General features: G+C 40.5%; 1 protein-coding gene and 1 non-coding gene across 2 annotated transcripts; both read left to right on the top strand.

Moving 5' to 3' along the window:
- The first annotated feature begins 820 nt into the window (after nt 1–820).
- Nucleotides 821–891, top strand: TRNAC-GCA. Its single transcript has one exon. It is a non-coding gene; the product is annotated as a tRNA-Cys (tRNA).
- Nucleotides 892–12,568: 11,677 nt separating this feature from the next.
- Nucleotides 12,569–26,268, top strand: PDK4 (pyruvate dehydrogenase kinase 4). The gene is made up of 11 exons (XM_043462650.1): nt 12,569–13,232; nt 14,225–14,366; nt 16,002–16,073; nt 16,820–17,004; nt 17,178–17,264; nt 17,712–17,789; nt 19,553–19,629; nt 21,641–21,739; nt 21,927–22,037; nt 22,320–22,433; nt 24,045–26,268. The coding sequence occupies exons 1-11, from the start codon at nt 13,118–13,120 to the stop codon at nt 24,186–24,188; spliced, it is 1,224 nt and encodes a 407-aa protein (XP_043318585.1). The 5' UTR covers nt 12,569–13,117; the 3' UTR covers nt 24,189–26,268.
- Nucleotides 26,269–27,780: the final 1,512 nt, after the last annotated feature.

Raw genomic sequence — 27,780 nt, 5'->3', positions numbered from 1 at the left:
GTGACTTAGGTGACTTAATGTCCTGTCTGTCTCCATTTTTCCTCTGCAAGTAAAAGTGGTGGATTAAGTGAATGCTTCTGGTATTTGTCTTTGATGGTCTCTCTGAAGAACAGCTCTTCCAAGTGGAAGGGAGAGGATGGAGGCAGGGTTGTGGTGGCAGGCTGAAATGTGAAGGCTGCTTGGATCCCCAGCCCAGAAATAAGCAGAGGTTGAATCTCCCAAACCTGATTCTGCTTCTCTGATCTCTGGAGTGCTGTGTTGGAAAGAATCCTAAGGCCAAACCACACAAACAGGAAAGAATGTTATGATCTATAATTGGTGGTGTCAGCTATAGTTGGGAGGACTAACTGCTTGGACAATATGTACTTGCTTAAATTGGTATTTTCAAATAAAGAGAAAAATTTAGTGTGTAATGTCTATGTAGCTGTCTTTTCACTGCTAAGCATAGCATGCAATGCTATACTAATGCACTGCATATAGTAACAGGCCAATGCATATGAATTAATTGAATTCACCTGGTAGACAGGAATGTTTGTCTAACTGACAAAATTTTCCCATTTTTTAAGTGGATATTTAGTTGGGTATTGATTCAGTTTTGACCATCCCCTGCACTGGGATGAGCAAAGAAAGGACAAGAGGTAGTGACCTCTAAAATTTGTCTTCCAGACGACCTGATATCTGATTGTGTTCCTTTTATTTTCAGTCAAAGTTTGTCTAAGGCAGTCAGTCAGTGCTACACAAACCAAGCTGGGCCTTGGCAATACTTGGGATTTTCCAAATTAGAGATTTCTATTTGGACTCCGTAGAGGGCAGGAGGGCTTCCCTGGTGTCTCAGTGGTAAAGAATCTGCCTGCAATGCAGGAGACCCAGGTTCGATCCCTGGGCTGGGAAGAAACCCTGGAGGAGGGCATGGCAACCCACTCCAGTATTCTTGCCTGGAGAAACCCCATGGACAGAGGGGCTTGACAGGCTACAGCCCATAGGGTCAAAGAGAGTCAGACATGACTGAAGCGACTTAGCAGTAACAGCGGGGGATGGGGAGAGAGGGGTGAGAAAGAGATCCCCCTTGGTGATAACCTTAGGAAATTTGGGCAATGATCAGCAGTCAGAGAAAAGGAACAAGTCACAGAAGGAGAAACGAAGCCTCAGCTGACAACAGCTTGGCATCCGTGTACAGAAGACAAAGGGCAGGGAGGATAAGAGAGAGGAGCTGAATTCAGGCTCCTCAGGTCTGGAGTTGTCAAGCCTCCTACGCCCAAGGGGTTAGCAGTAGACGGCAGGGGAGCCACTAATCCAATTCCCTGTCCTGATCTTGCCTTCCAGTTTCATCAAAAGCCTATTTTAATAGATCTCTGCCAAATTCTTCGGCCTGTTCTTTCGCTACATGTGGTTTTAATTCAACTTTTGAAATAACATTTATAAGTCCTTATAATTAAGAAGTAACACATGTTCCATTGTTTAATGTTTGGAAAAGCACAAAAGAAAGCAAATGCAAATAATGATAATTTTACCACCCCAAAATAATCACTTAAAACCTTCTGGGTTATTTTCTTTATACATATGTTTATGCATATGTTTGTTCATATAATATTCAAAATATTAACCATCTATGTTTTCAGACACGACTTAGCGACTAAACAATAATTGTTTTACACCAGCATTTCTTATTTTCCAATGCCCTCCTCCCTCATTTGGTCAGCTAGGCCATAACTCACAGAAGAAGCCAAAAATACTTAATACTAAGTTTGGGAGATCTGAGAGATCGAGTTATAAGTTTTCTTCTTTCCTAAAAACCTATGTGTGGTTTCTATGATCCACCTACTAACTCCTACTTAAGGTTCGTTTGAGCTCTTTTCAAGTTTCTTTCACCTTTTGTTTTCTTCTGTACCCCTCAGATCAGAGAATCTCTTCCAGTTTGAGAGGTAATAGTGGGAAACCTGATGTGATTTACTGGATATTCACTATGCTCAGGCTTCCCAGGTGGTGCCAGTGGTAAAGAACCCACCTGCCAATGCAGAAGACTAAAGAGATGTGGCTTTGATCCCTGGGTCAGGAAGATCTCCTGGAGGGAGGCATGGAAACCCACTCCAGTATTCTTGCCTGGAGAATTCCATGGACAGAGGAGCCTAGCAGGCTACAGTCCATGGGGTTGCAAGGGTCAGACACGACTGAAGTGACTTAACAGGCACACACACTACGCTCTAAACTCCTTCAAAGCCTAGGCCTTTGCAACTCATTTTCTGCACCAAGACCCTAGGAACACAGCAGGAGTAGAAATGACTGCACGGAAGATTAGGCAGACAGGCACGAACCAGCCTTCCAGGGTTTCCTGCAGCCCTAAACAGTATAATCACAACAGAGGCACTGAAGTAAATAGGGTAGGAGACTAGGGTCCAATGTGTTTCAGGAACAACAGGATGAAATGCTGCCCATGTGGCAAAGAGCAGACAGATGCGAGAGAGAGAAAGAGAAACAGTCTCAATTGGGTCTTCTAGGTGGGAATGATGGATGATGTTGCAGCAACTCACATCAACCAACAATCTAGGACCAAATATAACACGAAACATTGCCATAGAAGCTAGTCTGGCCAGGTGACATCAAGCACCAGCTCTCCACCTGCCGTGAGACCTCGGGGAATACACAGATGCAACCCCGGGGGAAAGGATGATAAAATCTCCCATTAATCAAACAGTCTTGTAATAGACACAAAGCTGACCTATAGACAAGATGATATCAATAACTGCACATTTGGCATTTGTGAACTGAGATCTGTACCCACTGTATATATTTAGAATGGCTTAACTATGGTTGGTTCACCTAACAAGTAGAACATGAGGAGAGAGATATAAGAGTTTTCCTAATCTAGTGTAATTATGTGTAATTATGGTGTTGGACCATGAAGTCCAACTGGACAAGGGGAGAGAGAAGACACAGAGGAAGGAAGGAAAGCAAAATTGGAGTCTCAATGAGTTTGATATACTGTGCATGAGATGACAGTTGATGTCATCTAGGAGTATGGGAGGTGGCATACAGAGAGTTGTTGATATTTTCTATGTTGTGGCATTACTTGTGAAGATAAGTTCTAGGGTGTGTTCATGGGAATGGGTAGCTGAGGTGAGCTATACATAGATATTGATAAGGTAAAGAGACTGATGAATTCAGGGGTAAAAGAATAGATTTATCATTTAGAGTAGTGTTGAAATCAACAAGAAAGATGACAGAAAGCATACTGGAAAGGAAGTAGTCAGTTATGCTGTAAAATGCAGCAAAAAAAAAAAAGTAGTAGGTAGAATTGTATGATGCCTTGTCTTCAAAGGTCCTATGATTTTAAAGGAGAATGGAGGAGTAATGTTTTGCATGCAGAGGGATAACAAACAAGGTGTGGAAAGATGAAGACACTTATCTCACCTTCAGGTCATTAAATACTTTGAATTAAGGAAAACATCCATCTACACTTAAGAGGTTGCATGAGACATGAAGTCTGTAGGTTGTGGCAAGAATATAAACATATTTAGAGAAGAAATTGGGGGTGTTGGGAATGTGCAATGTTTGTAGACAAATGCTGAATTCTAGAGGGCAAAATGGAAATATTTGGAAGAAGGACAAAGAGCATGAGAGATTAGGTCAGATTGGGAGGTACAAAAAAATGGTCTGGAGAAGGCACTAGTCAAAGATAGATAAATGGAGGGGAAGAAATGTCAGGTGATACCTGAGCTAAAGCATGATGTGAGGCATGGCAGGACTAGTGCAAGTAGACTCTGAGGTCCGACAGTACAACGTGGAGTCCAGGGACTCATTTAGCTCAACTGTGTGGCTCACTTTTTCACTGAGATAAGTTATGACAGCCTCAGGGAGCCAGGATATAACCTGGAACACAAGACTAAGGGAAGGCCTGGGGGCTGACGGTCCCCTGCAGTGCTATGGTGTGGAAGATGGGAAGAAAATCTCACAAATAAAATAGGATGCCTGTTCTTCAGTTAACAGATAGTAAAACAGAAGCCACAGTAGAACAAGAAAGGGAGGAAGGTGAGAATGAATCGAGTGCAGGGCATCGAGGGTGAACAGGGAAGAAATGGAAAACACAAGACGGGTGCCGTAACAGGATTGGAGGGAGCAAGGGAATGAGCCAAATGGAAAAAGAGGAGACAGTGGGCTGGGAGAAGGCATCTCCATGCTTTCAGAGGCAAGGTAGCCCTGACCAATAACCAGGCATGTGAGTGGCCATGGGAATAAGTAACAGAAATGCAATAGGGGGACTTCCCTCATGATCGGATAGCTAAGACTCCCTGCTCCCAATGCAGGAGGCCTGGGTTCGATCCCTGGTCAGGGAACTTGATCCCACATGTCGCAAATAAAGACCCAGGATGCTGCAGCTAAAAAAGATCCCTCATACTGCAAAGAAGATTGAAGATCCCTTGTGCCACAACTAAGATCCAACATAGCCAAGTTAATTAATTAATATTAAAGAAGAAAAGCAGTAGGTGTCAAGGTCACTGAGATTAAAGAATTCAAGGAACTATGAGGACAAAGTTAGATAATTCATCCACCTGACCTCTGAAGTTGTCTGGGATTATATGCTTTCCAGAGCCCCAGGTCTACCTTTCAATTCAGTGGAATAGACCAAAGTAGCCCAGTGGTAAAGAATGTGTCTGCCGATGCAGGAGACTCAAGAGACACAGGTTCGACATCTGGGTTTGGAAGATCCCCTGGAGGAGGAAATGACAACTCACTCCAGTATTCTTGTCTGAAGAATGCCATGGGCAGAGGAGCCTGGCCGGCTACAAAGAGGCACTACATGGGGTCACAAAGAGTTGGACACAACCAAGTACACACGAAGACCAAGATGCTCAGGGTGGACTATCATCACCCATTGCACAGCATTTATTTCAACAAATGCTCTCTCCACCTTACTTTCCCAATTTTTGGCATTCAGGCAAAACACAGTCACAGAGGACCCTGGCATTCATGGTAGCAAACTTAGTGATAGCATGGTCTAGCTCCTAGCGGCTTCAATCCACTGTTCTTCATCTTGGAATCCCGTAGAAGAAGAAAAATGTAGGGGCAAACAAGTATAGGGAACAATTTTTCCCCAAGTGGCATCATTTTATACCCTGCTCATTTGGCCAAGAACTATTACTGGCTTGAGTGTATGAAGCACAAAGTCATGTATCATGGAGAGTAAAATATGGAGTATAAAGAAGTACGAGTGTCTCCTTCCATGCACCCCCAACACCATGACTATTTGGTATTATTCCTTTCCAGACCCTTTACCTCCATTTATTAACTCATATTCAAATATTCCGTTTTTGTTATTTTTCTTTCTTTTTTAATTAATAATTTCCACTGTACTGGGTCTTTGTTGCTGCACAGACTTTCTCTAGCTGCAGCAGGCGGGGGTTCCTCTTCGTTGTGGCGCCCAGGTTTCTCATTGCAGTGGCTTCTCTTATTGTGTAGCGTGGGCTCTAGATGCCAGCTTCAGTAGCTGCAGCTCCTGGGCTCTGGAGCGCCGGATCGGTAGTTGTGGCACACAGGCTTACTTGCTCCATGGCATGTGGGATCCTCCCCAATCAGGGATCAAAACTGTGCCCCCTGCATTGGCAAGCGGATCCTTATCCACTGAGCCGCCAGGGAAGTCCTCTTTCTCTCTTAAAAAAATTGAGCCATACTGTATATATATCAGTATGCCACAAGCTTTTGACAATTAACAACATATAGAGGACAAGTTTCTAACATAGAGACAATGTTAGTGTAGGTCCTCTGGTAAGCTGCTGCTGAGACAAAAGTGCAAGAGGTTTGGAGTTGTTTGTTTGTCTATCTAGAAATAAAAACATACATTCACCAAATGTGTGACTGTATAACATGTACCTGGACCTTACTAATCTGCTCTAGGGAGAGTACCATATCCATGGAAGGCAGCAGTTTCTATCAGTGCTACTGCTCCTTTGGACTATAGCGGTCCACAATCATTCTCAAAGAGCCATCTGTTTTTACAGATGAATTCAGTAGAAATACATGGAACCACCACCTTCGAGATACAAGAATGGAAGTAATCTCCGTCATTTTCACCAGAGTATCACAGTGTTCTGTAAATGTTTCAGAAGCTTATACTTGGCTTTCCCCACTTTGACAGGGCTAAACCTATAGGCCAAGGACTTACTGTGAAATTATTCCAAATGCCAGTTGCCAAGTATGTAAATTCCAGTTATACCCTCAGGGACCAGGGTACCAATTTCTATCTCTGCCCAGTATAGGCCTCTTCTAATGGGAAATGTTTGCTCCAGAGCCCCAAGCTGGGCTGCTGGCGGGGTGGCCTGTGGGAAGCTAACAAGGGGGAAGCAGACGTGAGCAGAGAAAACTTTCAGACTGTGGATCAGTAGTTGTGGAGACATGGGAAGCAGAACTGAGCAGGGACAGACTCAGAACACAACACAAATTTGACAGAACTTCAACCAACAGGGAGAAGGCCTCAGAGCAGAGAATTCCCACTAGCAGACTCCCACACTGAGGAGAGTGCATCTCAGGTGGTACCAGTGGCAAAGAACCTACCTGCCAACACAGGAAGATGTAAGAGATGTGAGTTCTAACCCTGGGTTGGGAAGATCCCCTGGAGGAGGGCATAGCAACCCACTCCGGTATTCTTGCCTGGAGAATCCCCATGGACAGAGGAGCCTGGCGGGCTATGGTCCACAGGAGTTGGACTCAAATCGGTCTCAAAGAGTCGGACACAACTGAAGCGACTTAGCATGCACACAGGCACAGTGAGCGGTAATGGCCAGCCTAGGTGCTTACCCATCACAGGGGTCTACGCGCGAAAAGCTAGGCAGAGGTTCCAACACTGTGTGGATCCCAAAGGGGCTGCAGCCTTGCTGTCGGCTAACTGCACACGCTGCAACTAACAGATAGTATTTTAGTGCCTCAGTTCAATCGCTCAGTCATGTCCAACTCTTTGGACCCCACGGACTGCAGTACGTCAGGCTTCCCTGTCCATCACCAATTCCCAGAGCTTGCTCAAACTCATGTCCACTGAGTCGGTGGTACCATCCAACCATCTCATCCTCTGATGCCCCCTTCTCCTCCTGCCTTTAATCTTTCCCAGCATCAGGGTCTTTTTCAATGAGTCAGTTCGTCACACCAGGTGGCCAAAGTACTGGAGTTTCAGCTTCAACATCAGTCCTTCCAATGAACACCCAGGACTGATCTCCTTTAGGATGGACTGGTTTGATCTCCTTGCAGTCTAAGAGACTCTCAAGACTCTTCTCCAACACCACAGTTCAAAAGCATCAATTCTTCAGTGCTCAACTTTCTCTGTAGTAAAATTCTCACATCCATACATAACTACTGGAAAAACCATAGCTTTGACTAGAAGGACCTTTGTCAGAAAAGTAATGTCTCTGCTTTTTAAAGTGCTGTCTAGATTTGTCATAACTTTTCTTCCAAGGAACAATGGTCTTTTAATATCATGGCTGCAGTCACCATCTGCAGTGATTTTGGAGCCCCCAGAAATAGCCTCTCACTGTTTCCATTGTTTCCCCATTTATTTGCCATGAAGTGATCGAACTGGATGCCATGATCTTCATTTTTTGAAGGTTGAGTTTTAAGCCAGCTTTTTCACTCTCCTCTTTCATCTAGAGGCTCCTTAGTTCCTCTTTGCTTTCTGCCATAAGGATGATGTCATCTGTGTATCTGAGGTTACTGATATTTCTCCTGGCAATCTTGATTCCAGTTTGTGCTTCATCCAGCATGTCATTTCACATGATGCATATAAGTTAAATAAGCAGGGTGACAATATACAGCCTAAATGTACACACTCCTTTCCCAATTTGGAACCAGTTCATTGTTCCATGTCCAGTTCTTACTGACATAGTTGCTTCTTGATCTGCATACAGATTTCTCAGGAGGCAGGTAAGGTGGTCTGGTATTCCCATCTCTTTAAGAATTTCCCACAGTTGTTGTGATCCACACAGTGAAAGGCTTTGGCATAGTCAATAAAGTGGAAGTAAATGTTTTTCTGGAACTCTCTTGCTTTTTCAATGATCCAGCGGATGTTGGCAATTTGATCTGTGGTTTCTCTGCCTTTTCTAAATCCAGCTTGAACATCTGGAAGTTCATGGTTCACATACTGTTGAAGCCCTACTTGGAGAATTTTGAGCATTACTTTGCTAGCATGTGAGATGAGTGCAATTGTGCAGTAGTCTGAACATTCTTTGGCGTTGCCTTTCTTTGGGATTGGAACGAAAACTGACCTTTTCCAGTCCTGTGGCCACTGTTGAGTTTTCCAAATTTGCTGGCATATTGAGTGCAGCACGTTAACAGCATCATCTTTTAGGATTTTAGTGCACGGGTGTCATTTATTTTTTCATTCCCCCATGAGTAGACAAGTTCTTTTGTCTTCAACATTTTGTTCTTACAGGTAGTACTCCATGAGCAGTCTCATACATAAATCTTCATGCTCTCTGCTGGTAAAACTGTAGGTTAAGTTTCTAGAAGTGGAATGGCTGAAACATGAGGTAATTATCCTTAAAATTTTATAGATTCTGCCAATTGCCTTCCAGAAAATGTTACCCATTTTATATTTCCACAAATAACATAGTAGTGCAGCTCATTTCCCCCGGACTTGCCAACATCAGATGTTATCAGACTTTTTCGTTATTTTCCAATCTGATGGTAGAACAATGATGTATCATTATCTTATTACTTCTTATTTTCCTACTCAATCATTAGTCTCAGAATGTTTCCATATGTCTATTACTTTTTTCTTTAATTTTTAAATTTCCTTTGCTTACCTTCTCCTATTGTTTTGTAAATGCAAACATTTAACACAGTTGAAAATTTTCTGGTGGGGAGAGGAAATTAACTCTAAGCCTATATTTGGACCTGAGGCAAAAATTCTTCTTGCTTCCCCAAGGAAAGTCAAGATGTGCTACCTTCAGGATTCATTTGCTTTTTTTATGATAACATTGGAGCTCCCGCTGAAAAAGAAGGAAAATAATTCTTTTGCTTTGGTGCTGCTTTAGTGAAGGGAGGGTTCTGACTTTGGTAAGTGAAGGGAGGCTGCGAATGAAACCAAGGACTACTCCAAAGGAAGTAATGTGCATGGAAAAAAAGTGAGACATAGCTGTAGGCGATTGTTGAGGGGAGCCTTGCATAAAGAAAGTAGGGAGAGACTCTCATTCATTCATTGTCACTTCTCAGCAATGGCTCAATAGCCTTTGCTATTTCTTCCCTTCACCAGTAATTATAACTGTGACTGTTTCCCCAGTAACTTCTCCTGAACTCAAGGTGTTCCCAAACTCACCATTTGTGTTCCCTTCTCCTCAATCACCCTGTCCTTTCTTCCTGACCCTTTTCACTTCTTTCTTCTGTTGTTGAATCATCCCTCCCAGTAGCACAGGGTTAGAAGTTCAGAGAACTGTTTTTTATATTCTTCCTTCTCAGATTTGACAAAGCCTAGAGATTTTGCCAATGAAATTACTCTTCTCATTTTCTCCCCACATTGCTCCAACACTTTTCCTCTTTGTCTACCCATGAACTTCTGTTCTACCTTCGTAACTCAAATGTGCTACTTCCTCCAGAAAGTCTCTGCTGACTACTTGCACTTCCCTCCACTCCAGCACATACTTTATATACATCACACTATTTTTCTTTAGACTATTTATATGTCATTCTCTAAACCTTGAAGAAAGGAACTCTACCCTTTTCATCTTTATGTTGCCCAGCACCTATCACAGTGCCTGGTACATAATGGGTGTTCAGTGAACTTTAGTTACATTGAATTGTTTAGCTGCTAACAAATTTGAGTGGGGAGCACACTGCTTGCTGCCTAAGAGGCCTTAACAGTTTCATGATGCCTACTCCAGGAATAGCAAAGTCCTCATACCAACATTTAAGGCTTTCATGATGTAACCTAATCTTCCATTCCCTCCCCACTTTGGTAACTAGTCATTATTTCTCTGCTATATGCCTAGCTTGTACACCCGTCCTTCTTCTAGGCCTAGACATCCTTCCACATCATCTACCAATAATTTGCCCAAATCTTCCTCATCCTTCTAAGGTTACCCCGAAATCCAGTCCTCAGAGACAGCATTCACTAATCTCCAACACAGTTCTTCCTCCAAACATCACCTGGGTTTGGAGATGTCAGCATTACCACCATTACTATTACCACCGAAGAGACACACTGATCAAATCTCTATTATGAACTATTTGATAATGCATTAATTGTATTTTTTTCTTGCTCCGATGATTAAATTTTTAAAAATCCCATAATTTTAAAAAATCAACTATTGTTTTCCATCGCCCTCTGTTAGTCAGGAGAAAATGTTTTTGCACCCACCAATGCATCCCCAGTCTAGCTCCTGATACATAGTAGTCTCTAAAAGTACCAAATTATAAGATGTCTCAGTGATTTAGGCCTGGCTTTCCTCAATCTCTTCACCAATATTCCCTTCTCACCCCCCACAAATCTATAATCTCCATGAGGGAACAGAGCATGTCTATATTGTTCTGTGTTGATGTAGCCATTTCTTAAACAATCATTTGTTTGTTACACACTCTGAAAATACTTTCTCCAAGTATGCTGCTCATTTTTTTAACTTGCGATTTTCTGTAGTCAAATCTGTTCATCTTTCCATGATGGTTTCTAAAATTCCTGTTATGTATATTTTTAATCACTTCTTTGGACTATGCTCCTAGAGGTAGAAAAGTTGAATGGGCTTCTCTTTAGAGTCTTGATGCATTCTTTAAATTGGATATGCCCAGCCCTTTGGCAAAAGTGTGAGTTGCATTCTTGAAGCTCCATCACAGGTCCTGTGTTATTAGATTTTGCTAGGCTAGAAAGAAATCATCTGATGCCCCTGAAAATAAGTGTGCTCCCGAAAATTGCAGGAATCAGTTGCCTCAAGCAGGGAGGATGTGTTCAGCACAGGGTACAAGGGGGAAGCTTTGGTCCTCCCCCCTTTCCATGAACACCAAATCCCCTGATAGCCCTCTGATGGTTTACCTTTACTCAATGAATGAGCAGATCTGCCCATACCCACTGCTCCTCAATAATTCCCTTTCCTTTACTGTTATAGCAACTGGATTACCTCCAAGTTCTGAGTTCAGCCTGAGAATATAAATGCCGCTCTCTTTCCAGGTCACATTCTAATCATGGTAATACATGGCATCTTATCCAACTGGGTACACAACTTGACCTGTCTACTCCAGCCTAGTTACCATGGATGTTGTCAATAAACAACTGTTCCTGTCATAGAGAAATGACACAGAAGAATGTAATGTACTGTGAGAACAACCTGGTAAATACTATTGGATGGGATAACACGCACACAAAAGTGTGATGACCTCAGGTCACATTTAGCCCTTAGCCATCTCTGTGAACACCATATGACTTCACCTGATCTTTAATCACCCCACCACACGTATGGGAGTCCTGCAGGGTAAGTCAGGTCAAGTGCTCAATGGGGCTCTCCTAAATTAAACCTGCTTGTAATGAACACCATCATTTCCGTTGCTTTTCCTCTGCAGATTAAAGAGTAGAATTCTTTGAAATACTTTGCCTATTCCAGATCCCACACACAGGGTGAGAAAAGTAAAGGTGTGCTTTTCTTTTACTTCCACTCTTAGGATGTATTAAAGTAAAAATAAGGGATTTTTTTTTACCTTAAATTTACTTGCTTCATCAGAGAAGTTTTATTTAGTCTTTTGACTTCTTGACCATTTTTGTTGCTGTTGTTGTTTCATAGAGCTATGCAATTATGTAAAAAAAGGATTCAGGATGCAAAGACATAAATCACAGTGGTATCAAAAGTTATCTCCAAGTGCAGATGCAATTTGGAACTTTCTCCATGTTTCCATAACTGAGCTTGAGCAGCAACAAAGCAAAGTAGAACTCAGAAAGAGTCATCAGACATGGTCCCAAACCTGATCTCTTGCAAGGCAGAGGGTTCAGAAAGGGAAAAATATAAGAACACAAATAGCTACAATATAATGTCATAAGTGAGAAAAGCCATATTTGGAAGGAGTGAGGAGAAGAAATCAGGGAAGATACCTCGTGGCACATAGGTTGTGCTGGACATTTACTGGTATAAAAAACGTCTTAGGCAGAGATTTGGATAAAGGACATTTCATACAGAAGGACAGAGTGGCAAAGTCTCTGATGGAAAGGGGGAAAAGTGAGTCAAATTGACAAGCTAATCCCTTTTGAATCTTGTTTTTAATTAAAAGAGTTAAGCCTAATGGAGGGAATGTATTACGGGAAGGAAACAGACTGAGGGCTTTTTTTATCGCCACGAGGGAAAATAACCCGTTCTTTGGTCTGTTCAAGTTCCAGCAAAAGGAACTTTCAGTTCCCGACCTGTGCCATTCGGGGATGGAGAAAACGCCGGAAGAACTCCAGGCTGCTGATTCTCTTCGCTGTCCAATAGCAGAGCAGCCCATACTCTTGGACAAAGCTGATTAGCTACTGTAAAAGCCCCGCTCTGAGCGAGGACCAATGATGTCTCCGAACGCAGGTTCTTGGAAATAGTTTCTGGCCAGGAATGCGTGACATTGAGACGGCCGTCTCTGGTAAACAAGGACGGGTCTGGGCTGGCCCGCAGCCCACGCTCTCCGGGGTCCTGTCCCAAGGGTCTGAGCTCGAGCCCTCGTACCACCTGACGTCCGCTTGGGCTTCCTGGTATCCCCTTACCCCTGGCAGCCTCTGGGGCCAGTCCCCCGCGACCTGGAGGCGGGACCCAAAGTTCTTTATCTGAGCCGACTGGCGCAGCCCCAAGTTCAGGAAGCTCTCCAAGTCCCAGTGACTCCTCCCCTCGAGCTGGGGCGGGGTGCGGGGTGGGGGGGAGTGGGGGGACGTGCAGGGAAACAAATAAAACCTCGGGAGGCGACGGGAGGTGACAGGACACGAACTTGAGTCTCAAGCCACCTACGGCTCCGCAGACTCACCGGCCGACTCCTCAACCGCGAAGCCCCCCATCCCCGGAACCTCAGCGCAGGCCGGGGCGCACGAGGCCGCTGGCCCACCTGCTCTCCCTGCCCGGACGCGTCCCGCCCCTTCTGCGGCCCCAGGTCAGCCTTCACCCCACAAACCAGCCCCAGCTCCGGCCCGGAACGGTGCATCAAGATGAAGGCGGCACGCTTCGTGATGCGCAGCGCCGGCACCCTGATCCCCCGCGAGGTCGAGCATTTCTCGCGCTACAGCCCGTCCCCGCTGTCCATGAAGCAGCTGCTGGACTTCGGTGAGCGGGGACGTGGGGCCCGGGAGGGTCCGGGGAGCTGCCTCAGCTTTCAGACCCGGTATAGGGAGGACTCGTTAACTTAAAACCACCCGGGTCCGCTTTCCTGCGGAACCCTGGAAACTCGACGCCAGCACACTTTGTCTTTCTCAGATCTGCCTCCTTTCTGACAGTCTCTGCCTGCAGGTCAAGGCCACTTGGAGCCCCGCTGATGCCTGCCGGATAGCCTGAGCTCACCCTCCTCATTCTGCCCTAAGCTTTCAGTCAAAAGACCTTTTGCCTCCAGTCATCATTTAACAATAGCGAAACTTCCCTTTTTTCCTAAAGAGGAGACGTTTTCCCCTCCTTCATCGCATATTACTTCTTGGAGAAGATTGCTTGTATTATCAAGTAGGCTTGAATTAATTGCTATTTTAACCTCTAGCCACCCTCCACAGGGTTCATCTCTCTGTAATTCTAACAAATTTCTTTGTTTCTTTACCTTTACCGTTTTCTCTATATTTGCATTACTGCTGAAAATATTTGCAAACTTTCGGCAGAAAAATCTTATAAAGAAAATTTCAAGGGTTTAAATATAATTATTATTTATCGCTAGTCTGTAAACATCAGGACATCCTCCTCCCCACCCCTGTCTCCTAACTCCAGCTTCCTACCTAGAACTCTGAATGATGTTGTCTTCTCAACCTCGTGGCTGGATTGAATCCTGCACTCTTTTAGAAATGCTAAGAGCCTTGGGGTATTATGACTTCTTGGAAGTGAATCCTCACCAAAGAGAGAAAACAGTAATTCTCATATCTGGTCACTTTTTCTAAAAGAAAGAAAAAGACGATGAAGAAGAAGATGCTTACTAATGAACTAGAAGTAGATGCTTACTACTGAGGGTGAAATAAAATTTTGTAATATGTATGTGTGTGTTCAAAACTGGATAGTTAATGCTACTCAAATATACAATTTAGGTACATGTTTTTGAAAAAAATAAATGTTGTTTATTGCAGGTTCAGAAAACGCATGTGAAAGAACCTCTTTTGCATTCTTGCGACAAGAGTTGCCTGTAAGGCTAGCCAATATCCTGAAGGAAATTTATATACTCCCTGACCGACTAGTAAATACCTCTTCAGTGCAGTTAGTTAAGAGCTGGTAAGTGGTGAAGCATTCTGAAACAGTCTCTAGTTTTAAAACAGGTATTTGAGTATGAATTCTTACAATGTATTAAAATCTTAATTGGAAAACAGGTGGTCTGAACCTTAAGTACTTAGCAAGATGTAAAGAATTTTCTGTTAATCTAGGATAAGTTATCCTAAGGGCAGTTATAAAGCTATAAACCTGAAAAAGTAGATATTTTCACAATATAATTTTTACCTCTAGAAGAAAATATGAAAAATAATCAATAGTTACCATATTTGTGTTTTAAATCATAAAAGAGTTTGATATTGCAAAAAGAATCCTATCCTAGAAATAGATACCGAATGACTACTATTTAGAGAGGGCCTAAAATGTCTTGCTGGCATTTGGCTATACCATTCAGAAACTAAGTGGAGAGTCTGGCTAGAATTAAAAATTTGGGAGTATTCTAAATTTAAAAAAAAGACATCAAAGATGGGGGCTTCCCTCATAGCTCAGTTGGTAAAGAATCCACCTGCAATGCAGGAGACCCCGGTTCAATTCCTTGGTCAGGTAGATCCACTGGAGAAGGGAAAGGCTATCCACTCCAGTATTCTTGGGCTTCCCTGGTGGTTCAGCTGGTAAAGAATCTGCCTGCAATGCGGGAGACCTGGGTTCGATCCCTGGGTTGGGAAGATCCCCTGGAGAAAGGAAAGGCTACCCACTCCACTATTATGGCCTGAAGAATTCCATGGGCTGTACAGTCCATGGGGTCACAAAGAGTCGGACATGACTGAGTGACTTCCACTCACTCACTCACTAATCTTTGTTGCTTACGAACCAATTAATGAAGCAGCCTCTGGATTCAAATCCCGGTTCTGTCCCTTCTTAGTTGTAAAAATCCTTGGTTAGTATCTTATCTCTAGGCCTCAATCCGCTCCCCCCCACGCACCCCCCCGCCTCCCCCCCGCCCCCGCCCCCCGTCTATTTTGGAGGAGAATAAAGCTGATAAAGCTGATGCCTCAAAGGGATATTTGGGTGTAATTAAATGAGGTAATCCATTTAAAAGACACTGAGTATCTGGCCCATAGCCAGCACTCAGTTCAATTATGATTTCTTTTTGAAAATAAATACTGAGTTAGGGAGAGTAGATAACCCAAAGCAGCAGATTTTCAGAGAACAGAGCCAGGTTATACACTGAGGCAGATAAATACCAGACCTTCACCCTAACCCACCTTCTGCACAGCTCTTTGTTTACTGATTTAAGGAATATATGTATTATATAGTCATTAAGCAGTTGCAATCTGAAACACAGACTAGTATTTACTGCTACTTTCAAGACTTCTACTCTCCTATGAATGCAGTAGGAAAAAAGCATGAAGCCTTTCTGTAAAAGTTTCTAAATGATTTTGCTACAAAAATAAAGACTTTTGACAAACAAAACAGAAAACTGACTAGTGATCTAGGATAGTTAAAATTTTAAGTTATTAAGTTGAGGGTTAAATTTTTTTCTTTTTTCTAAGACATAATGTTTTCCAAATGTCTTAGAAGAAAGTTTTTGTTTTAATTATACTTTCTCTTTTCAAATCTTTTAAAAAAGGCAGTCTATTTTCAGCCATCTGTAACTGACTACTCAATTTTAAAACTTAAAGCACACCTATTGCTTTGTAGGTATATGCAGAGCCTGATGGAATTGGTGGAATTCCATGAGAAAAGCCCAGAGGACCAGAAGGCGTTATCAGAGTAAGTGTTATGCATTAGGACAAGTGTCTCAAACTTTGACTATAAACATCATATTATTTTTTAGAACTAACTTAACGGATAATTTATACTATTGTCCTGAGTAGTAAATAACTATCCCCTTACAAATGACAAGTTTTGTCTTGTTGGTTTTTAAAAGTAATGGAGAATAATGGCATTGAACATGATTATGAGAATGAAACATGTAGAGGATTTTTTGGAAAAGGAAATCTATTTTTATTATAACTTTAGTATGATGACCAGATTTGTAGAAGGACTTCCTATCACATAATACTAATGCATGACACTGTCATTGGAGAGTAAACATTTTCTTTCAGAGTAACTGACAGTTTCTAGCTATAAGATTCTTTTCTAAATCTGACAAGAAATTTGAAGTTTCTTTCACAATGGCATTTTAGAGCCATCTCCAATATGACTTATTTTTTAATTATTATTTTTTAAAAGAGGATCCTTAGTGAACAACTAGAATGAAAACACCAGTCACAGAGCTGGTATTTTCACATGCAAGCTAAAAGCAAAATAAATCTATTTATGAAACTATCTCCTCTACTGTAGTCAAAGAATCTGTAGTGAGAATCTAAATAAAGCTTCATCCAAACATTTTATCATTTGATTTGTTTAGATGGGTACTTGAAAAAAAGCTTTAACCTTGTTTGAAGTAATCTAAGAAATATAATTTAATGAAACTTACTTGAACCTCTATTAACCATAAACGTATTTTGGCTTAGTTTTGTAGATACTCTCATCAAAGTTCGGAATAGACACCATGACGTAATTCCTACAATGGCACAAGGAATCCTAGAATATAAAGATGCCTGTACAGCTGACCCAGTCACCAATCAAAACCTTCAGTATTTCTTGGATCGATTTTACATGAATCGTATTTCTACCCGGATGCTGATGAACCAGCACAGTGAGTTAGTTCATCACGATAGTCGTGATAAACATAGAGATGGGTGGAGAATATACGCTGTCCTCTAACTAGATACTTCACTACTTGGCGGGTCACATTCTCTCTCAGTGGTAGTTCTAATCAGTGTTATCCTGATTTTTATAATGATATTCCTCGTTTTTATTTTTCAACAGTCCTTATATTTAGTGACTTACAGACAGGAAACCCAAGCCTCATTGGAAGCATTGATCCAAACTGTGATGTGGCAGCAGTGGTCCAAGGTAATTTGTAGGTTTCTGCATCTCCCTTACTGAAAACGTACACTATCTGACTGATACATCTAGTCAGTTGAGGTGACTCTCTGAATGAATTCAAATTCATAGTGTTCCTTTTATGTTTTTATAAATTCTGTAATGAAGGTCCTTTACTTTTGAGAGTCGGGTGTTTAAATATTCATTATAAAAAATCCAAACATCAATAGCTAATGTGCCATATTCTCATATATTGTATTTGATCTTTGATGTGCACATATTCCTATAGCAATAGCTATAACTTAAACATTGTCTTCATTTTTTCAATAAAATATTAAAAAGGTATTTTTAATATACATAGACCTCAACTCTAATGAATATTTTAGACTAAAGGTAGTGTATACACTGATGATCAGTTGAAAATTTTACTTGGCATAAATTCATTTAATCATTATGAAAAACACACTTCCATTCTAGATGCCTTCGAGTGTTCCAAGATGCTTTGTGATCAGTATTATTTAACATCTCCAGAATTAAAGCTAACACAAGTGAATGGTAAGTTATAAATTAGATATATTTTAATCTGTAGAAAATTCAGTGTTCTCCCAGTATGATTTCTTCCTGTAAATACAAAGCAATTTCTGTGTTCCTTTTTTCCCTTCTGAACTTGCCTAGAATTTTTACACTTTTGTTTTGTTTTTTTTTTTTTGAAGCCAAGGCTCTCTTATCTCAACTGGAAAGTTCCAATTGAGTATATTCAGTTGCTAAAGACAATTCATAAAGAAGAATGGTTTGAACAGATAATGTAGGATTTAGGGAAGCAGCTAAGTTCCAGTATCTTAGATCAAAGAAAGATTGCTAGCTTCAGAATGTGGTGATAAGGCAGGCAGAGTCGGAGGAACCACTTGGTAGTGGAGATATATTCCTAAGGAGGTTACTTATCAGACCTGAAAACAAAACTACTTTAAACTGTACTATAAGAAAGAAGCCAGTCATAGAAGGACAAATACTGTGTGCCTGCACTTACATAAGATATCAAAAATAGTCAAGCTCTTACAAGTGGAGAGTTGAATGGTGGTTGCCAGAAGCTGAAGAGGGGAAATGGGGAGCTGCTATTCCATGTGTATAAAGTTTCAGTTATGCAAGATGAATAAGTTCTAGAGATCTGCTCTATAGCACCACCATTACAGTTAACAACACTGCATTGCATAGTTAAATATTTAAGGTATATCTCATGTTAAATGTTTTTACCAAAAATTAAAAAAAAAATTTTTTTCATGTAAGTAGACACCATGGTTTTGGAAGCAGAACATACTTTAGAAGGGCTTCCCACACTGCCTGAAGTAATTACAGGATGAGTGCAATGCACTATTTTTATCTTATCCCATAGTTGCTTCTCAAAGCAAGACCGTACACTTAAATTCAAATAACCTTCTCCTTGCCACTCAAAGTAAACTTTTTTTTCAAGTAATCATTATACAGGAATAATATTTGTTGGTGGAGAGAATTTAAATCAAGTTGTTCAAATTAAAAGTACCATAGCTCCTGGATTTGGGAAAGGGAAATGGAATTGATGGCTAAACTAAAAGTAGGAGTGGACTGAAAAATATTTCTCAGCATTAACAGAAATGTTGCATAATACTTGCAGATAAACTGCTTTAACTATTTGCTAAAATAAAGAGGAAATTGTGCCAGACCTTGTTTTCAAACTCTGCCAAGGCCTGAAACACTGAAGAATAATACTTTTATTTTTCTTTGCAGAGTATTATGAGCTTTTTGTTTCTGTTTTCTGTAGCCTCTTGGTGAAATTTAAGCATATTGAGCCTATGGGATTTTATGTTTAATTCACAAAAGTCAAGAATAATCAGATGTGTTATTTTCCCATGCATTAAAAATATGAAAATTATAGCTAGCTAGCATCAATTTTGATGTTATTGTAGACTTTTACATTTATTTTTCTTATTTCTTAAAATGCATATAATTTTAACTCTGCAAGTGTTCAACACAAAAGTTTTGAAAGTAGAAATAACCAATCCACGTAATCTAATTTAGAGCGCCCTCATTTATCTGGCTTTATGTATTTGTACAGAAATGCAAAAATTAAATCATAGAGCACTAAAAAGCAATTGTAATAGCATTTTGAAAATAAGCCAGCTGTGTTTACTGTTTGAAAGGGAAGGTTCTATGGTAGGATTTTAGAGGAGGATGGGGAGTATCCCAATTCTGTTCAAATCTAAAATATTAATCAAATAGATATGAAAATATATTTTAATGAAACATTTGTTTCCCAATTCTAAATGAGCTTAATTTTTTTCTAGTAAAATTTCCAGGCCAACCAATTCATATTGTGTATGTTCCATCTCACCTTCATCATATGCTCTTTGAATTATTCAAGGTAAGACACTTCACAATAATTGCATTTTTTTTTAAAGTTCACTGGTTACATTTTTATTTCATTTATCATCCTCTACTAAACAGGAGCCTCACTCTCTTCTCCCAAGCATGCTTCTGTGTTCTAACAGAAAGAAGCTACAGTTAATGTTTGAAAGGGTACATGCAGTTCCTCACAGCATCAACATGTATTTGAGAATGTACAATATAACCCAGTATGTCACACTGCTCCTGTTCCCATTATATTTTCAGGTGTCCAACAAAGCACTAGTTATTCATGCATTCATTAAGGAAGGTCATAGGGTGAATGCTTCAGTGACTGAGGCCTGTTTATCTCCACGCCCATGGTCAGTCCAACTCCAAATCCAGAAGTTTAGGTCCAGGATTACTGGAGGTGGCAGGGCCCCTGTCTATGACTAGAATATACTCGGAGGACAGTCAGCTCCTTCAGTGACCTACTTTGATGTGAATCTGCATCACCTGGGATCTTTTTTTAAATTCAGATTCTGTGGGTCTGGGATTGGGCCTGAGATTCCGAATTTCTAATAAGCTGACAGTCCTGGTCACGGATGCTGCTGGTCCATGGTCCACACTTTTCATAGCAAGACAGTACGGGGCGTGTGTGCTAAGTCACTTCAGTCGTGTCCGACTCTTTGTGACTTTATGGGCTGTAGCCCACCAGGCTCCTCTGTCCATGGAATTCTCCAGGCCAGAATACTGGAGTGGGTTCCCATGCCCTCCTCCAAGGGATCTTCCCAGTGCAAGGATTGAACCTGCGTCTCTGGCATCTCCTGCATTGGCAGGCAGGTTCTTTACCGCTGGGCCACCTGGGAAGCCCGGACAGTAGGATAGTGTTTCTCAGACTTTTGTGTGCATTACCAGTCACCAGAGGCCTTGTTAAACATGGATTCCTCTGCCTGTCTCAGAGATTCAGATACCCTGGACCTGAGAACTTGCATTTCTAACAAGCTCTTAGAGGATGTGGTGGTTACAGGTCTGTGACAGTCAGGCACTAAGGATCAAATTCTGTCCCAGGTTCTAAGCCCACACTAAAACTCTATCCTTACACCAAAAGATAGAAAAGCAATTGAAGCTTTGTGATGGTTCCTGAGTTCCCTGGCCTGGAGAGGAGGAAGCCTTAAAAAAAAAAAAAAGTGAAATCTGCCTTTGATATAACTCAGAGAACCCACTATTTCCTAACTTATTCTAATACTAGTGCAATGAGGTATTGATTATACTACAAACATCTGATCTATTTTATTTCACTTCAGCTAATGATTAGAACTTAACATTGTTATATAGAAACCAGAAAGCAGATAACTTAACAGAAGGGTAGGAAAAAAATGGGTAAAATAAACCAAACTTTGTATGAAATTCATCTAGCTGTCCGAAAACGTATTTGGGTTTCTTTCAGTTAAAGGACAAAGACACTTTTTTTGTTGATTTGATTTACTTTTAAATTGAATGGTCCAACTCATAACAGTTATTTTGCCATCATTGGTAAAAGTTAAGATGATAATCAAATGCAAATTGAAATTTAATTTAGAATTATTTACTATCCTTTTAAATAGTAACAGCATTTTCCCATCAAATTTTATAAAAGCCAATAAATTGGTTCAATGATTCACTGTTTATTTGTTATGTAATAGTCTTTGGTGCTGAGATGTAAAATGTAATGGAAAGTCAGAAAAGAGACAGCCAGGAAATGGACTATAAAAACCAATTTCTACATTTAAATTAAGCTTACAAATAAGAACTTGACAGCTAGCAGACTTGTTTTTCCATTAGACATTACTCCCAAGAGCTATATTACATGATAAATGAACATTTTTCATTATACATCCTGCATCACACATTCATAAATGGCTATTCACAGAGCTATTTTACTCCTAACTTAAAAAAGTAAAATAAGAACTTTGAATTACCCTCTGTGCTTTCATTGTAAACATAAACACAATTATTTATTGTCCCTCATCCTTCTGCCATTGAATTCCTTGTGGTTTTGTTTTCTTCAGAATGCAATGAGGGCCACAGTTGAACACCAGGAAAACTGGCCTTCCTTGACACCAATTGAGGTGATTGTTGTCTTGGGGAAAGAAGATCTTACAATTAAGGTAACTATTCTGTTTTTTTCTTTTGAGTCCTTCTTGAGAGAATTTTAAAAAAGGAGTCAATAATAATAAAGCTCTCTGCTTTGAGCTACAGATCAAAGTCATGTACACCAGGTGAAGACAAGACATTTTTGTATAGACAAATACACATTGTTTTTAGCATATAACTCTGATGCCTTGTTTGTTTAAGATTTCAGACAGAGGAGGTGGTGTTCCCCTGAGGGTCATTGACCGTCTCTTTAGTTACACGTACTCCACTGCACCAACGCCTGTGATGGATAGTTCCCGGAATGCTCCGCTGGTAAGACCAATTAAATGACTAAGTTCATCCGAGCCACCTAGTTCTAAATGTAGAGCAAGGATTACAAGGATGTATTTAGGCAAGTTAATCAATTTAGTTAAACTGGGCATGGGGGATATGAGAAGGAATGATAAAGCCAACTAAGAAACAGTTATCCAAGGGGTTTCTGATTGGAAGCAGAAGATATGTGTCTAAGTTCTAGGACATCAGTATCAGGGAGTATATTTTGTATTTCTATGATTGTGTTCACTTCTTTTTAAGTAACTGATCTTTCCCTTCCAGGCTGGATTTGGTTATGGCTTGCCGATTTCTCGTCTCTATGCCAAGTACTTTCAAGGAGATCTAAATCTCTACTCTTTACCAGGATACGGAACTGATGCTATCATCTACTTAAAGGTATCCTTTAAATCCAATTTAAAAAAATCATATTTCTGAAAAGATTGCTTCTCAGTTCTACGATCCTTGGTGAATACCCCAAACTGAGTTAGCACAAATATTGACCACAAGCCATTACATTTTCTGTTTGGTATGTGTAAACATACTGATTAATATTTAGTATGGGAATGTGCCAAAAAGCAAGTGAGGCGACCCTACCTGCCTCAGTGAAGCAAAATGGTTTCCCAAGAAGCGCAGTAGTTTCTGAGTGAGGAGATGCTCATGTGAATTTTTCAAGGCAGCTTAACATCTGAGAGAATAGCTGTAGTTCTGTTTTACTTAGGCTTGTGGGAAATGCATATATGCTAATAATGTTTCAGCCTAGAAGACAAGACCTTAAGCTGATCTTATTAGAAATCCAGGGGGAGGAAAGCTGACTGCTAAGAAGCTGTCAAGGGGGTGCCTGGCACTTCCTGTTTAAACTTTAAAACTCAGTACATGTTTTTTCCATTTCTGATAAAGCCTCAATTTATTTGTTAAGGTCACTGTCCTGATTCTGGTTAATCATTTGCCAACTAGTTCAAATGAAAATACATTCACAGTCATTAGCAACTAAAACATTAAGCTTCCAGGCTCCTGTTTTGCGCAAGGGAATTATTTACCACATGGTCTTAGGACACCTGGGGAGAAGGCAATGGCAGCCCACTGCAGTACTCTTGCCTGGAAAATCCCATGGATGGAGGAGCCTGGTGGGCTGCAGTCCATGGGGTCCCTAAGAGTCTGACATGACTGAGCGACATCATTTCCACTTTTCACTTTCATGCATTGGAGAAGGAAATGGCAACCCACTCCAGTGTTCTTGCCTGGAGAATCCCAGGGACGGGGGACCCTGGTGGGCTGCCGTCTATGGGGTCGCACAGAGTCGGACACGACTGAAGTGACTTAGCAGCAGCAGCTTAGGACACCTGAGATAGTTAACGTATTCATTTCTTAAACAGTAAAAATGTCTTCAATGTATTTAGAAATATTAATGTATTATAGATCTACAGTGTCAGACTTTAATAGATCAATAGTATCAGGTTAGGACTCTCACTTTATTACATATACAGATGTCTTGCCTGGAAAACCTATTTGTCTGTTTTTATTCAACTCTATAGTTAGCAATATCCAGATAAGGGGCATGTGTAACTACTGAATACAAATACTGTTCCCAAACTTATTTTGTTGTTCAGTCACTAAGTCGTGTCTGGCTCTTTGCAACACCATGGACTGCAGCACGCCAGGCTTCCCTGTCCTTCACTTATCTCCCGGAGTTTGCTCACACTCATATCCACTGTGTCAGTGATGCTATCTAACCATCTCATCCTCTGCAACCCTCTTCTCCTCTTGCCCTCCTAATTTATAATTGTATATATACTGTTTCAGCCCCTATAGGGTATAGATAATATTTATTTTTCAATTTTCTTTCATACAGTGCCTACCATACCATGGACTCTGGGTGTGCTTTTATTATTAATTAAAAGAATGTATTTGAATGTTTGAATGCTTACCTCTGAGTTTCTTTTGAACAATTACTTTGGGTATGAAGTATGCAATGAATAATGTCTCTGGCTTGATTTTCCCCTCTTTCAGGCTCTGTCTTCTGAGTCCATAGAAAAACTCCCAGTCTTTAACAAATCAGCCTTCAAACATTATCAGACGAGCAGCGAGGCTGGAGACTGGTGTGTCCCAAGCAAGGAACCAAAGAACCTGGCAAAGGAAAGACTGGCCGTGTGAGGAGGGCCTCGCGGACACTTTCAGGGATCAAAGTGGGTCTGTGCCAGCGCTGCTTCAGGAATGTCTGCCCGTGAACCCTTGTTTCCTCAAAAACAAACAGCAGCAACAAAAACTCCTTGATCGGAACACTGATGTGAAGGAAGAGGGCTCCTTTCTGTGACCCAGGCGAGCACAGAGCAGGACCACGGGAGTAAGGGCTGGCCAGCTCTTTATTCTCCTAACTTAGAATAACACCTGAGTTTGTGTCACATCCTGAAGAAGAAATAAGCCTGTCTACCATCTCTTTATCAACAAAAAGGGGAAGGAGTGAGAAGGGAAGATGAAGGCTAGCAGTTTCAACCGACTGATACTTCAGACCATTGATTGATGTCATCAGATATTGGTATTTATGGCAGTACTTTCCTGCCACTCAAAGGATGAGGGCTTATTTTATACTGTATGATTAGAAATGTATATAAACATATATTTCATAAATACACATTCTAGAGGTGAAAAATCAGTGACTAAAATAACATTTACTTTGAACGAGGGCAAATGAGCCAACACGCTTTATTCAAAGTTGCAGCCAAGGCCTGGGTCTATGTAAAAACTCGGAAGAAAGCCCCTTCTGATAAATACAGTGCCTTTACTATGTTGCTTTTCCTGTTCACACCTCAAATAAGAAGTGGGCACTTATTGCAAGGTGCATATGTCTTGGTTGAATTTAAAATGTGCACTGAATTCTGGACGTTGGCAGTTGGAGGGAGAGAAGAATTGCCAAAGTGATAGCAAAACCTCACTTTTCTTTGCTTACAAATGAAACAGAAGTAGATTGGAAAAACCAGTATTAGGGAAAGAAATCAGGCATTCAGAATCTAACTCAGTGGGAAGGGCTGTTCTCCACCCCGCAGTGGTGGTAATCCAAAGGCATCTATTTTCTAGGCTTAAAGAGATATATACTTTCATTTATTTAACTATGTTCTCTATACTCCGCCATTAACATCTGATAAAAATGTGTAATTAACAAATGGTTCCAGAACATTGGAATTTAAATACTTCCTGGAGTATTTTTAACAAATAGCCTGCGGGTAAGAGATTTTCATGCCATGCATGGATGCTTTCATTTGTAAATTGTTGTGAATGAGAGCTAATGCAGGAAAGCTGTAATGCGTATAGCGCTTTTGGGGAGTTCAGGTGGAATGCGCAGGTGGACAGGGCAGTCTAGCACATGCCTCTCAGAGCAGAAACGAAGAAACAAAAGGAAAGAAGGAAGGAAAGAAGAACGATGGAAGAGGAGGAGGGAGGGAAGCAGAAGGCAAGCATCTTGCTATATTCCCCATAAATTATTTCAAGAAATGATCCATATTATCACAGATAAATTATTGACAAGAAGATGAATTGGTGTTTTTCAAAACGGTGGCTTCTTTCAGTGTTTTTTCACTCTTGCAAGATAATAGGCTTTTATGAGATAATAAACTCATCTGTGAAACCGGAATATTTAAAAAAAAAACAGCTAGCATTTTCTGTTTTGTAAAATAATCAGTACCATCTATATGTTGGATTTAACATTTGTGGTTAATTTTCTCACGGCCTAGTGTTGTGGTGCTTCTGGTAGTGGCCATAGAAGGCTCAGGCAATTTGCTGTGGATTTCAGGTTTTATCATCAGAAGTCCTGGAGGTGACTTTCTTGATTGTGGGACTCTGGCTCATGCATTTATTGACTGTATACAACTATTTGCAATAGAATATTTGACTTTTCAAAAATCTAAACATTTTTGCATGTAAATATTTGTGTTTATCAAAAGAATTAAAGCAGTTGATTAACAGTTAACCCAAATACTGGGAACTGTCTTTAAGACACTAGAGAATAAGAAATGTTGGTATCTCAGTAACATCAAACGTGTAAATGGAGCTGTATAAAACAGAAAGAGTCCATACTGGTATTTGTGAAACCTGTGGAAGAGCTTTAGGATCCTAATGAATGGAAACTGAATGTTCAGGCCCACTTAAATTATTAATGTATAAACTGTGTTTTTGTGTCTAGGTTATGTACAGAGAAATGTGATAATTTTTATAATAAATATTTTTTATTATAATGATAGATGTAATCTTTTAAAGTGCTTTTCTTAAATTAATGGAAAATACTAAGAAGAATTTGAGGTAAAAGTTTTCCTCACTTTACATCAAATCTCATTTATATTTTGGTTTTAGAAAAACTTAAATCTTAATTTTTAAATGAAATATAAATATCTTATAGCATTCCAGAAATTTGATTGTCCTTTGCTTTCTTGGTTATGCCCCAATAACACATAGTAAAGTGTATGTTTATCTACATGAATAAATTAAAATCAGTTTTGTAATGCATGTATTCTCTACAGTTTTGGGATAAATCTACTTTAAAGTCTCACTTAGTGACTGTATTTGCAAATACGGAAGAGTATCAAAATAATTACCTAGATAATTTAGGTTCCCAAACAATTTATAGATTAAATATCTTAATACAGTAGAAATATGATAGAAGTACTAAATTAAGTGGTGACAAGTTTTATCTCTGCTAAGTCCACACTCTTTCTTTACTACTTTAATCCTATTTTGTCATTTGACAACATTCTCCACTCACTTCCATGATGCCCTTATTGCAGAGTTTGTAACAAAAAGAATGGAGGGAGTGAAGGAGAGAGGGAAGCAGAAGGAAGGAAGAGAAGAGGGGAGGGAGAGAGGGTAAAAAGAAAAGGAATTAGAGTAAAACACAATTAGTGCAATGAGCTTGCCATAACTGCATTCTAAAATCTTGTCAGGGTAATCATCAGCTCAGTTCAGTCGCTCAGTCGTGTCGGACTCTTTGCCACCACATGGACTGCAGCACGCCAGGCCTCCGTGTCCATCACTAACTCCCAGGCTTTATTCAAACTCATCCATTCAGTCAGTGATGCCCTCCAACCATCTCGTCCTCTGTCTTCCCCTTCTCCCACATTCTATCTTCCCCAGCATCAGGGTCTTTTCAAATAAGCCAGTTTTTCGCATCAGGTGGCCCAAGTATTGGACTTTCAGCTTCAACATCAATCCTTCCAATGAACACCCAGGGCTAGATCTGCTTTAGGATGGACTGGTTGCATCTTCTTGCAGTCCAAGAGACTATCAAGAGTCTTCTCCAACACCACAGTTTAAAAGCATCAATTCACGGCAACCCACTCCAGTATGGTTGCCTGAAGAATCCCATGGACGGAGGAGCCTGGAGGGCTAAAGTCCATGGGGTTGCAAAGAAGCGAATTAGCATAGTTGTTACATAGCAATAAAATGTATTTGTATGCATTTATGTGTCTCCAACTCAGTTGTAAATGTCTTAAGGGCAGAGAATATAACTGTCTTTGTATTCTCACATTTCTCCACTAATGCCTAGTAAAATCTTAGGCAATCAGTAAATATTTACTGAATGAATGTACTTGCCTCTAGAAACCTAAAGTCCAATGCATAAATACATAAAATTTTGACTGTTAAAAAAAAAAAAAAAAGCATCAATTCTTCAGCACTCAGATTTCTTTATAGTCCAACTCTCACATCCATACATGACTACTGGAAAAACCATAGCTTTGACTAGATGGACCTTTGCTGG

Source organism: Cervus canadensis, chromosome 3, assembly GCF_019320065.1.
Source record: "Cervus canadensis isolate Bull #8, Minnesota chromosome 3, ASM1932006v1, whole genome shotgun sequence".
Classification (NCBI taxonomy): domain Eukaryota; kingdom Metazoa; phylum Chordata; class Mammalia; order Artiodactyla; family Cervidae; genus Cervus; species Cervus canadensis.
The sequence above is the reverse complement of the archived record's forward strand: the minus strand, read 5'-3'. Positions and strand labels throughout refer to the sequence as shown.

What these genes read in the sequence shown, in the direction of transcription:
- PDK4 (XM_043462650.1), top strand. Translation starts at nt 13,118, where the DNA reads ATGAAGGCGGCACGCTTCGTGATGCGCAGCGCCGGCACCCTGATCCCC. An exon ending in GATGCTGATGAACCAGCACA is followed by an intron (nt 17,005 to 17,177) that starts GTGAGTTAGTTC and finishes ATTTTTCAACAG; the next exon opens with TCCTTATATTTAGTGACTTA. An exon ending in AAGAAGATCTTACAATTAAG is followed by an intron (nt 21,740 to 21,926) that starts GTAACTATTCTG and finishes TGTTTGTTTAAG; the next exon opens with ATTTCAGACAGAGGAGGTGG.